Below are 12911 nucleotides of genomic sequence, written 5' to 3' on the forward strand. Positions count from 1 at the left end.
AGTTGCACAAACTCTAAAGGACTAAGTGGGATTACAAAGAGAACTGCTGTTGCTTTTGCAGAGGGAAGCACATGGCACGCAGAAGTGCGTGTGTGTTTCACTGGAACGTTTCCATATTCCCTCCTTTTTGGAAGGTGCAATGATTTTCATTTCCTATTTCTACCACAAAAAAACACATTAGGAGAAAGAACTGGGTTTGCAATGATGTTTTAAACACGGTAAACTCTAAACTTTCCTATTCTTTAAGTATATAAAGAGTGTACAAAAGGCTGTTACGAAAAATATTTTGTCACGGGCCTTATTCTGAGATAGTCTGATATTACTCATAAAAATGCTAAATATTATCTGATTACATTAATTTACATAATACTTCAACCCTTACGCTTACTGAAGGGATTACACTTAGGAAATTATTCCAAAGCCTTATAGGCTGATGTTTCTTTTGGAATAATGGTCTTGAGAGACATTTTCTCAGTTTAGTCAGATGCTCATTTCCCTTTGCCACAAAATCCCCACAGTGCTTAACTTCCGAGTTCAGTACTTATGAATCCCGTCTGTCAGGGGCACCAGAGGAGGGTTCTGCATATCGCTCGGGCTCACCTCATAGCCCAGCTTCTTCATGTCTTTGGTCACGACGTTGAAGGAAATAGTCACAAAGCCTTGAGATCGTACCCTCGTTACTAGAAAGAAAGAAGAGGTGAATAAAAGTGGTTAAGAGAGGTTTCTGAATAGTTGTTGAGCTATTCCCATATCCAGGTAGGATTGTTCACAGCAGGAACAGATAGTCTTTTTTGTCAACAGAAGACGGATGGCCAAGCTCTGGCCTGCTGTCGTGCAAGGGTTGCAGTCAGGAGCTCCCAGGGACTTACCTTCTCTTCCTTCTCCCTGTGCTACCACTTTGGGGTCAGTAAATTCCGGACGTCTCCCTGTGAACCAACTTGGAGAAGAAAACAGAAAATAATTCATTGGATACATTGACTGGTGTTTAGATTTGATACAGTTCACTATATACACGTTAAAAAAAAACGAAGGTGGGGTTTAATGAGACTCCTGGCTTTTGTTTGCAGTAGAGAGTTTTGAAGACTGATTCACTTTATTGCTGATCTACTTTGATCCGAGATGTTTTGTCTCTCTAAGGAAAAAAATGAAACCAATTTCGTACACATGATGTTAAATCCAAGTTATTTCTGGGCTAGACAGAATCCTTCTATGGCAAAGACTTTTTTGAAACCGACTCAGCTCTTGATTACCCAGAGTAACACAGAGGCTCGGATACTTTGACTGCACCAGAGGTGAGCATCATACAAAACTATACAAATTAGAGTGTAGATTCTACAAAAAGGGTGTCATAGAGAAAAGAAAAGCAAGTCAGTTGATTCCTGACTGTTAGGCACAGTTTCCCACCCCACCTCTGACCCAAAGTGCTCCAGTACCATGAGGCTGGCTCTGCGCAGGGGTAGGCTGTTGGTACAACCAGACGATCCGCTCACGGATCATTCAGACTGTACTTAAACGACACAAGGGAAGGAAAAAATCTTCATACCCTCAGTTGCTGTGTGTAGACTGCTACTGTGGAAGGGACTTGTGTGTGTGTGTGAACAAGAAAAAGGCTACAGCAAAGGCATTCCAGGTGGGAGAAAAGGTAGAACTGGGAATTGTTTTGCCATGTTCTGCCTTTGCTTTCCAGATTGTGCTTAACGTGGCTACCATTCGAGAAAAGCCTCTAGCTACTGTTAAGATTTAGGGATGGGCTCCTTAGAGTCCAGTGACAACGAAAATGCTCAGTAAAATTAGTCTGAGTGGCGCCTCTGCAAGTCCCATCACCGACGTGAATCTACCTGTGGAATGTGGAGCTGCCACTCAGTGCAAGAACTCACGTGCCAGCCTGCAGAAATTAGTTCTTTTTCAAACCAACAGTGTTCAAACGTGAGGAGGAAAAAAAAAGACGAGTTAGCATTACTGCAAGCAGGTAGTGAGCATGTTTTAAGAAAGCTCTTCAAAAGACCTGGATACCTAAAAACGTGATTTTACCTACAAAACTATCTGGTTATGATATTATTATTAATTATTACCTTGTGAACTTCTGCAGCCTGGATGTGGACTCTGGAACAAACATAGCGATGGTTCTTGTATGCCTAAAACAAGCATGAGATGCACAGAACTTGAGAAAGGAACTAAACGGCGCTGGCAAGACTTCTTGTATTGACAAAGGTCCCAGAATTGCAGACACACCAGATCACTGAACGTCTCTAAGTGTAACACTTCCCAAAAAGAAGGGGTTGGTTTGTGTAGGAAGAGCGTATTTTCCTCCATTTCCAGCAGTGGGAATGAAAGATTGGCATGTGCTGGGAGTGATGGGGGAGAGGGAACCTCCTGCGCTTCACACTGGGGCTTTCTACACGCCGGCTTTGACTTCACAGTTGTCTACAGGATTACCAAAAATTATTTGATAACCAGGGGCTGCTGCTAGAAAATCCATGCTCTTTGTACCAAGCGGACAAGACAAGGAGATATGGGAACGTTTTTGTTTCTCAAACAACATAGTAACCGGAAAAAAAAAATCTGTTTCAGTTCTGATGGACAGGTTATCACCTCACCTTCCGGGCGTGAAGGGAACATGAACAGCTCCATAACCTCTGACCACATCGTTTCCAAAAAAGTCAGGTCCGTAGACGCTCACGACGATCTGCGGCCCTGTGAAAGACGCGGATGTGAGAGGGGTGCCCGGTCTATGAGCTGGATCCCACTGCCCCCAGCACCCACAGCCGGATCCCACCGCCCCCAACACTCACAGCCGGATCCCACCGCCCTCAGCACACACAGCTGGATCCCACCGCCCCCAGTACGCACAGCTGGATCCCACCGCCCCCAGCGCTCACAGCTGGATCCCACCGCCCCCAGCGCTCACAGCCGGATCCCACTGCCCCCAGTGCTCACAGCTGGATCCTACCGCCCCCAGCACTCACAGCCGGATCCCACTGCCCCCAGTGCTCACAGCTGGATCCCACTGCCCCCAGTACGCACAGCCGGATCCCACTGCCCCCAGCACTCACAGCCGAACGGGTTGGTGCTCTTGAAGGTGATGTCAATGGGAAAGTTCCAGACGAGCGTGGTGGGCGCCACGTCGCTCTTGGAGGTGATCTGGGAGATGCCCTCCTCCAGGCCCTGCGGGGAGAAGGGCGTGAGCCCGGGGCCGGCACTGAGCCCCCGCACACGCGGGGCCGGAGCGCCCGGTGGGCAGGCCGGGTGTCAGGGAGCACACCGGGGCCGTACCGCTGTGGGGACCCAGTCCTGGCCGTAGACGAAGCAAACTTGCAGTACAGGTCGTCGAATCCGGGGAACTGCGGACAGAGAGGCTGTGTCGGCAGGGGGTTCCCGGCACCGAGGGCCGCCCGCGCCGAGCGCCGGCCCGCGCTGCCGGGCTGTGCCGCGGGGCACCGCGCTGCCGCCCCTCCGGGCCCCTCTCCTCACCTGCCCGCTCTCGATCTGCCCGTTCACCGCCAGCAGGAAGACGCTGGGGCTGCCGGCGGCCGCCATGGCGCCGGGCGCGGCCCGCTCCGCCGCTCGGGGCCGCGCTCCCGCCGTTGCCATGGCTACGGACGGCGCGGCGGCGGGGACGCACTTCCTCGGCGGACGGCGCTTCGCGGAGCGCCCGCTCCGAAAGGGCTCCCCGCCTCCCAAAGGCGGGCGGATCGCCCCGAAACGCGGGCGGATCGCCCCGAAACGCGGGCGGACCGCCCCGCTCCCCCCCCGCGGGGCAGCCGTACCCCCGTGCGGGCCGTGCCGCCGGCGCCGCTGCTCCCTCACCGCGGCCCGGCCCCGCCATCGCCCCCATCTCTCTCCCTCTTTGCTCTTCGCGCCCCCTCACATTTTGAACTTTCTAGATTTATCTTTTTTTTTTTAATATTAGTCCATGTCAGCCCCCATGAGCTCTTTTTACAGCCCAGCCGGGGGACCGGGGCCTCCCCCCGGCACGGGCGCCGCGGCCGCGGCCGCTAGGTGCTGCTGCCGGCTGGGGGGAAGCGGCTCCCGCGCTCCCGGGCCGGAGCCACGAGGGGTTTTCCAGGGAGGACAGGCGTTCGGGATCGGTGGGAAGTTGTGGTCTGCGGAGGGCCACCCCCACGAACCGCGCTGGTGCGAGGAGAGAGGCCGTCGGGGCCGTTGTGTCCCGCAGGAAGGTGGTTATTCCCGGGATAACGGCTGCGGCTGGATGCGGCCGCGCGTAGTGTGGGAAGGGGAGGAAAAGGGATCGCGCTGGTTTAATTAGCCGGCTCTAATTAAAAGGAGCGGCTCTCACCGTTTTCCCGGCCGCTCAGCCGCCATCCGCGGCGGTTCATCCCTTCGCCTCCTTCCCCCGCTGGGAGCGATCCAGGGGGGATTTGGTTGCCGCCAGACCCTCCGGGGAAGGATGGGAGGAACGAAGGAAGCCCCTGGCTCGGTGCCGGTTTGGCTTTCCCGAGCTGTGGTTGCAACGAGTTGGACACTCTTCACAAATGGGCTGAGCGGCGACACTGTCGCAGCTGGGACAACGCCTCAGTCCTCGTCCTCGTCCACCAGCTCCATGTTATTTCCCTCCTGGCAGACCTGGTGGAGGATGGAATGTTCCAGGTGGAGTATTCCCACCTGGAATACTGCGTTCAGCTCTGGAGTCGTCAACACAAGAAGGACATGGAGCTGCTGGAGCGGGTCCAGAGGAGGCCATGGAGATGATGCGAGGGCTGGAGCACCTCTGCTATGGAGACAGGCTGAGAGAGTTGGGGCTGTTCAGCCTGGAGAAGAGAAGGCTCCGGGGTGATCTTATAGCAGCCTTCCAGTACCTAAAGGGGCTCCAGGAAAGCTGGAGAGGGGCTTTTTACAAGGACGTGTAGTGATAAGACAAGAGGTAACAGCTTTAAACTGAAAGAGGGCAGATTTAGATTGGATATAAGGAAGAAATTCTTCACTCAGAGGGTGGTGAGGCACTGGCACAGGTTGCCCAGTGAAGCTGTGGCTGCCCCATCCCTGGAATTGTTCAAGGCCAGGTTGGATGAGGCTTTGGGCAACCTGGTGTAGTGGAAGGTGTCCCTGCCCATGGCAGAGGGGTTGGAACTGGATGATCTTTGAGGTCCCTTCCAACCCAAACCAGTCTGTGATTCTATGATTCTATGGCTTTGCTGCTTTGGTTCTCTACAGTGCCACACAGTGGACTGTCCATTGCAGGTGGCTTTAAGGCAAAGGGACACCCCAAGATACCACCTCTTCTGTTGAAAGGGGTGCTGTGGTTTATAGTGGACCACCAAAGCGCCCAAACTTCATTCTGAAAAATACCTTCTGTGTTCCAATAGACGTGTTCTCTGTCAATATCTATTTCAACTCAGTTTTTTCAGATTTTATTCGAGTTTGGGTGGTTTCTTTTTTTCACATTCAGCAAACAAATTTGGCCCGGAGAAGAATGGGAGAAAAGCAGGATGGATGGAAGGGAATGGCTGAAATTGTATCTTTTCTCCCCTGCCCCTCAGAGATGCCTCAGAGAAAATAATTCATTTGAACTAAAAATTATCAGGGGGAAATAAAACAGTTCTCGACCAGCTGTCCGATGCAGCTTGCCAGGCTGTTTAATTAACACTTTACTTGGCTACCAGCTACCTCAGAGCCAGCTAAGGACCAATTTAAGGATTTTTTTCTTGCCTGGCAAGTGATATACAGCTGCTGGAGGAGTTAATATCAGCACTGGGAGACCTTCCCCGTGACAGAGCGAAGGCAGTGGGGTTATTGAGCAGCTATGAGTCATCTGTAGCTGCTTGTGGATGGACTCTGTCCCTTCCCAGTCCTAACGAGGCCTTTTCTTCTTTCCTCCCTTGCATGCCAGTCTTGTTCTAATTAGCTGTGTTTTTAATCTTTGTGAGTGAAATGAAATCCCAAGCAAGGAAACATTTCTACCCTGCTGGAAAACTTAATTAATGGTCCATCAGAGAGTTTGGTTTCCAAGCCTAATGAAAACTCGTGGATCACGGCGACTCCATGGGTGTCATTTAACGATGTTGCTATTTCTCTTGGCCGTGTAAAACATTCACCTTTTCTCTCGGACCTGCCCTGATCCTGAGATGTGAAGGGTTTAACGGGAAGCCTTGCTGGAGCGTTTGGGGCTGCAGCCATCCTCGCGGGGAGGAAGGGCACTCGCCTGCTGCTCAAATTGTTTTCTTTATTCCCAGAAAGAGCCAGGGCTTGGAAAAAGCCAAATTGCTTGGAGCTCTGTCACTAAGAGCTTCTGAATCAAGCTGATGTACCTTGACCTGGCTCGTGGAGCTGAACAGGCTGGCTGGCTCCCGGGGCGATGGGCTCCCGTGGCAGGGGAGGCTGGAGCACGGTGGTGCTCTCAGAGGCGTTTATGTCCCCTCTCCATCTGTTTCCATTGGGATTGACTCAGCACTTGGGTGAGTGAGGGAGCTGGTGAAGGCTCTCCTTTTCCTGGGAAAAGCTGTCAGGCACTGGCCCCAGAACTTGGGGCGATACAGCCTGTGGTGTATATTGTACCTCGCCTGCTGCCCATCAGCCCGTCTCTGGGCTCCTTTGGCGTAATGGCAATAGCAGTAGCAGAGCCGTCGATGCGAGCGGCAGGTCTGGGGGCTGCTGCTCACTGCTGCTGGCGTGAGAGAGCGCGTCAGTGCCCGGTGCTGCAGGGAGAGACCCAGAAAGCAGGTGCTTTGTCACCGTTACATGGTCAAGCGTGATTAAAGCCACCCCGGGGCTGATTCACCGCTTCCAACCGGCGCTCGGGGAAGGTGGGTGAGACAGAAATGACAATACGGTGGCACAGCAGAAAGGTTTATTTTTAATCCCAAATATTTACGATCAACACCTGCTAAACGGTCAGTGAAATACGTTTTATGGTGTCATTAATCTGCAATAAACCGCTTTTATTTTTAGGCTGTTTGCACAACTTGGCCAGCCTGACTCATCCCTGCCTGTGTTTTATCCCTGCGAGGAGCTGCGGAGAACTTCCCTGCCCTTTGTCTTCGCAGCCTTTTCCGTCTCTTCTCGGAGCTCTTCCCACCTGCTGCTCACATCAAACGGCATGGGAGGAGGATGTTCTCGTAACATCAAATGACTTCTCAGAGGAGGATATTCTTGCTGTAATTCTTGCTGAACATATTTACCCGGAGATTTGTTTTGGTGGGGAGGGGACTGGGTGAAGGTCAACGGGGCGAACTTCTGCTGTCACCCTGGGGATGGCGGGGAAGGGGCTTTGCCAGGACGGGGGGGTGGCACGCTGCGCTTTGTAACCCAGGCCAGGTGTGAACCCGAGGAGACTCGCTCCATCCCAGCCCAAGCCAGTTTTACCAGTACCCCCCAGGCAGAAAAGCAGGGCAGAACCCCTAAGCAGACACTTCCATACTCACTGTTGTGCTCCCCCTCGTTACGCTGGGTAAGTTGGCAAGCTGGGGTCCCGCTCCGAGACCCCCCAGCCCTGCGCCAGGCAGAGCACTGCCGGGTACGGGAGGCATCGCTGCCAACGAGCTGTGAAATGCCCGGTCTCATGTGAAGAATTAATTTGTATTGGAACTTCTTACCGTTTGTGAGATACTTTTTTTGTTGTTAATGAAGAAAATTAATTAGTGCCTCGATCTGAGCCAGTCAGAATAAATTGACGTGCAGGCAGGAAGGGGGAGAGGGCGAGGAGGACCGGAGAATCTGGTTCCCGGTGGGACCGTTGGATTCGACGAGGGCATGAGGAATAAGAGCAATGATCAGGCTGGGGGGGAAGAGGGGAGGGGAAGCGAAGCCTTCCGGCTCGTCGGCCGCCCGCCCCGGTGGGGGCTGCCTTTCCGGGGGCTGACGTGGGTGGGAGAGCTACTGTCTGCTTGTGCATCCATGGCCAACCCTGGAGACGTCCCCGCGGGCCCTCGGCAGCTCATGCCTCCGAGTGGGGCAAAGCAGGATCAAAGATACGCTGCTCCCGGGGATTTCAATCAAGTATTCAAGTAATTAATCTGGTTTCTTTCCCGTGGTGTGACATAATGAGGGTTGCTGGCATTTTCTCTCTTTCCTCATGAACCTATTTTTTTTTTTTTTTTCCCAGTGAATTGTCCAATGGCCACAGCTGGATAAAAACCCCAACCTTGACCTACAAGTGAGCGAACACAAGTGAAGGGTCCTGACCTGTGGAGCAGCCCAGCCTGGTCACAGCCCCAACCTGGGTACAAAACCCACTGAAAGGGCTGAAACCTGTTGCGGGAGGAGCGGGGCTGCCTGCGTTAACACCGTTTTGCTGGACGAGGATCGAGCACCCACCTGTCGTGAGCCCAGCCCCAGGGCCCCAGCAGGATTGCTGCAGGTAGACAGACGTGTTGAGTTGCTTAAAAAACAAAAAGACACGGAGACTTGAGCCGCTCTGACCGTGCTGCTGGTGCTGAGGCTCTGGCAGGCTGCACTAAAATTTCTAATTAAGCCCCTGTACGGAAGACGAGATGGCCCCAGCCATTAAAACACAGCCACATATTTAAATATTAACAGGGAAGGTTTAATGGATAAAGTCAGTTTAATTATTCATCCTAAGAAAGCTTGTACCAATATCAAACACTTACTAGTATTCATGCAAGCTGTATGATCTCACAGCCCTGACAGATTAAAGGTTGTATCTAATTGCACTGGGGATTGATTCAGATTTGGTTGGTCTTTTTTTTTTGTGTGTGTGTGGTTTTTTTTAATGCTTTTTTTCTTTCCCTCCTCAGCCTGAGAAAGAGAATTTCAGATTGATGCCATCTGAGATTTGAAACAGAGACCAGCTGAAGGCTCTTCAAGTCACTTTGTGATGGTTTCCTCTGCCCCTTCCTCATCATGGTGGGTTTTAAGCCTCCTTTGATCCCACTCCGTGCCGCCCCCATGGGCTGTGGTTTGCTGAAACGGAGAGCAGAGCGGCGCGGCGGGGTCCGGCTGCCAAACGGACGCGACTGACGTGTCGTTGGAAATGCAAACCAGAAATCGATCCAATTAAATAATAATGGCTTGCATTTACCTGCTGCTTTCCCCTTCCCATCGTCAGCCCCGCGAAGCCTCGCAGCCAGCCTGGTGGGAATTGCTGAACGCTGCAGAGATTCGAGCAGCGGGAGAATTAACACCGGGTGATGTTAAGTTGTTTCTTTGTGCAGTTGGTCATGGCCAGCTTTGGGCTGAGGACCCAGGTCTGGGGGTATTTGTACCTGTAGGTCCAGGTGACCGTCCCCAAAGAGACATCAGGGAGCAATTCATGGTCATTGTCTGGTCTTAAATAATTCCATTGGAGCTTGACTCTCCCCACGCTGCTGGAATGTTCCTGCAGGCTCTTGGAAGGAGTCACAGGTCCTGCTGAGCTTCACTGGATTTTGGAACATGTGGCTTTGTCAGAGGGGACGGGCAAATCCCCTGCCCCGTGGCCACAATGCAGTCTTACAGCAGCCTCCGAGGTGCCAAGGGCTTCCCTGCACCGTGGGGGATGGAGACCCATGGGGAAGGAGGGAGCAAGGGCCCTGGTTGGGCTGGGGGGAGGACATCCACGTGTACTGGGAGACATCACTGAGCCACGATGAACACCTCGGCCTTGGGACCGGTACCTGCAGAGAAGGAGAGGAGGGTCCTGAAGCCACACGGCACGTTCAGCCGCTCTTGGCTGGGAACAGCAGATCTGCTGTCAGTGAGCGAGTTCCCCACGGTCCGACACACCATAGAGACTCACACTCTGGCTTCAGTGACACGGTTACATCCCCACCAGCATCCCCACCATCTCCTTTACTCTGCAGAATAGGGTTTTGCATCCAGCAAACTATCAAAGACACTTTGTCTTCACTAATTGCTCTCAGTACCAGAGTCCTGCCTTGTCCATCCCTCCTACTTTTGCAAAAGCCTAATCCATTTCCCCAGCCCCTGGGGATGGTCTCAGTGGGCACCTGGAGCAGATGTTTTGGCTCTGGGGCCATGCTGGGGGACGGCTGCACCCAGAGAGGCCACCGTGTTCCGTACCCAAGAGCAGAGCTGTCGTGGTGTGGGCTGGGACAGTGCCACCACACGGTGTGGCCTCTCCATGCCACCAACAAACTGCCAGCCTGAGCCGACCTCTTCATGCCTCTGACGTGTTTCATTCCAGGCTTTTTGCCTGTGGGATCCCCTGTACTCAGCCAGGAGCAGGGGATGAGTGCCAGGAAAGGGATGGTTCCCAGAGCAGCCCGATCCCAGCGCTCCTGAAGCCACCACAAGCTGTAACCACGGGCAGGGAGAGCCTTTTTGCAGCCCCCTGTGCTTTGTGCTCCTGCTTGGAATTAAAGGGTCTGATTTAGGCGTATTTTTTTTTAACCTAATAAAACACAAATTTGCCAAAAAGGCTTCTAACAGCAGAAGTTCCTGCCTCAAGTTGAGGTTTTCGTTCCTTGGCTGGAAACCCCTGGTCAGGAAGGTGACAAGTGACAGAGACTCAGTTTGGAGAGACGCCTCTGCTCCGCAATGTGGGCCAGCACTGTCGTTGCCACGGCTCATCCGTCTGCTGAAGATGGATCGTGGATGCAGCTCACACCCCTCTGCAGTGCCTCAGCCCCCCGGGAATTTGGGAAGGTGATGGGAAAAGGCTCTTTCCCTTTGTCGCCACTCCAGAGCAGGCAGGAACAAACACATTCTAAATATGTTCCTTTTTTTTTTTTTTTTCTAAAGAAGCCCCTTCTCCGACACCGAGCTGGGAGTTGTCACCATCAGCCACCAGCTGCGCCGCCCCACAGCGAGAGGCTTTTCCTCCAGCTCCGGGGCACGGAGAAGGGGATTTGGACACGGGGGGACGCTGCCTTTCCCAGCAAAGCTAAATTAATTACAGCAGTAATTAACACCACGAGCAGCTGCGCGGCGCAGCCTCCTCCGCTGAGGGATGCACCGGGATGTCCCACGCGCCTCCAGGCAGGATTCGGCCCCGCGCAGGGGATTCACCTCCCCTCCTTTCCAGTCTGCTGCTCGCACTGCAACGAGAGGAGTTTGCCAGTGTCCCCAAAGCGCTATTAATAATGACTTTCACGGTGCTTTTCTGGAATTCCTCACTATCCCACCGAGATGGAATAATTATTTACAATAATCCTAAATGATGCGTAATTACAGCGGCGCAGGTGCTCGGAGGCAGCCGGCACGAAGCCGCTCGACATACGGAGGCTCTTGCACGTGGTGGGACTGGCTCCCAACGCCAGCGGGGAAGGGGATGGTTCGGTCACATTTAGGGAAGCGGTTTTAGGGGATGCTGAGCTCCGGGAGTGGGATGGAGACCCGTGGGCCAGGGGGTCTCAGCTCGGCATCCCAGCTACCCCCTGCCCTGCGGCACAAAGTCAGGCCACGCTTCCAGTTTATACAGTTTAATACATGTGAAACAAGATACATTTCCTTTTGAGTAATGAATGCATAAATAACAGAAGATATATGTGAATGCATAAATATGAGGCGGCATGGAACGAACCAAACAAAAACAATTGGTTTAATTTCCTTTTTTTCCCTGTATGTCTTTTCGCTGCCGCTGCCCGGCGCTCGGGCTGACGGCGCGGACTCGTTACTGCTCTTATTTAGCATCAGCTTTCCATGGCGAAGCTGTCCCATGTGGAGAGGGTCTGGATAAGGGCCAGGGGAGGGGGCAGGGACTGGAGGCTAAAAAAGAAAAAAATCAACCCCAAAACTGAAAAAAAAAAAAAAAGTGGTGTTAACAGGTGACCTGGATTCCTCTAGAGGCTTCTGAGCTGGAGCTGGCGACGGAAGGGCCTTGGGAGGTGACCGTGTCCGTGCGGGGGTGCGGAGGGAAGACCGACAGAAAGTGCAAGTGGGACGGTGACGTTCCCACTGGGATTCCGAAGGCGTTCTGCCACAAGGAGGCCACAGCATCAGCTTAAACGCTCACAAAGAACATCACCTAACACAGCGCTTTATACCTCTACATCCCGTATCAATAATTTACTTTGAACGGCAGTAAACAAAATACATTTCTTAAATAAGTTACTATTTATTTGTTATTTTTTGTTACTCTCCGTAAATTTAACTTTTTCCTTTTTTTCGTCTTTTTTTTTTCTCTTTGTAACACGAGAAACCGGGTTTGTGCACGTTAGTTCAGATTATTGCGACACTTAACCTGAATTTCAGTTAAAAAAGGAAAAAAAAAAAAGCAACGGGACAGTTGTACAGACAAGAATGAATAACTTATTATTGCACTGGCTACAATTCAGTAGTGATTTGTTTTTTTTCTGTAGTTAGGACAACCTCTAAAGTACAAAAGAAAAATGAGAGAGACACCTAAAGCGTCCGCTGTGGAAAGAAGCTGGTGGGATGATGGTGGAGGGAAGGAGAGGAGAAAAAAGAAAGGGAAGAAAGGAGAGAAACGTTTGGAAAATGAATGGCTGTTATAATTAGTTCCACATAAAACCCAAGGAAACACCACCCATTGCGGAGTCACATGTAATGCAAAAAACAGTATAGTTTCTCTATAAAAATATGTGCATTATGAAGAGAGTTTTTGTGGGTCTATTTTTTTTTGGTCTTTTTTTCCTCGTTTTGTATCTCACAAATACATTATTTCTATTTATATAACTGCTGATATACAGACAATGTACAGCTCCCATCTCCTGGGCACTCCCGCGTAACGTGACGTCTCTAAAAGGTGCCTCGTTAAAAGTTGAGCATCTTTAAAAAAAAAAACAAACAACACCCCAAACCAACAAAACCCAAAGAGAATCCCCCAAATCCCAACCGCCACCACCTCGAACCCGAATCAATGTGATTGAGGCCACGCAGGGCGGGTGGGAGGGACGGAGCGACTCCACCTTCCCTTGAGAAAAGAAACCCCCAAACCGCTTTGCAAATCCGCTCCCCCCACCCCGAAACCCATCACCGTGTCGTCCGGCTGTTTGTTTGGTTTCTTTTTCTTTATTTTTTTTGTTTTGTTTCAT

General features: G+C 52.0%; 1 protein-coding gene across 1 annotated transcript; it reads right to left on the reverse strand.

The window, feature by feature from the left end:
• Positions 1–2068: 2068 nt before the first annotated feature.
• LOC104372675 (B9 domain-containing protein 1) lies at positions 2069–3537 on the reverse strand. Its single transcript, XM_086622493.1, is given in 6 exon segments — positions 2069–2135; positions 2598–2694; positions 3054–3165; positions 3274–3311; positions 3314–3341; positions 3472–3537. Coding segments are annotated over 6 exon segments (408 nt in total).
• Between the last annotated feature and the right edge of the window lie 9374 nt (positions 3538–12911).

This window comes from Tauraco erythrolophus, chromosome 17 (genome assembly GCF_009769465.1).
Source record: "Tauraco erythrolophus isolate bTauEry1 chromosome 17, bTauEry1.pri, whole genome shotgun sequence".
Classification (NCBI taxonomy): Eukaryota; Metazoa; Chordata; class Aves; order Musophagiformes; family Musophagidae; genus Tauraco; species Tauraco erythrolophus.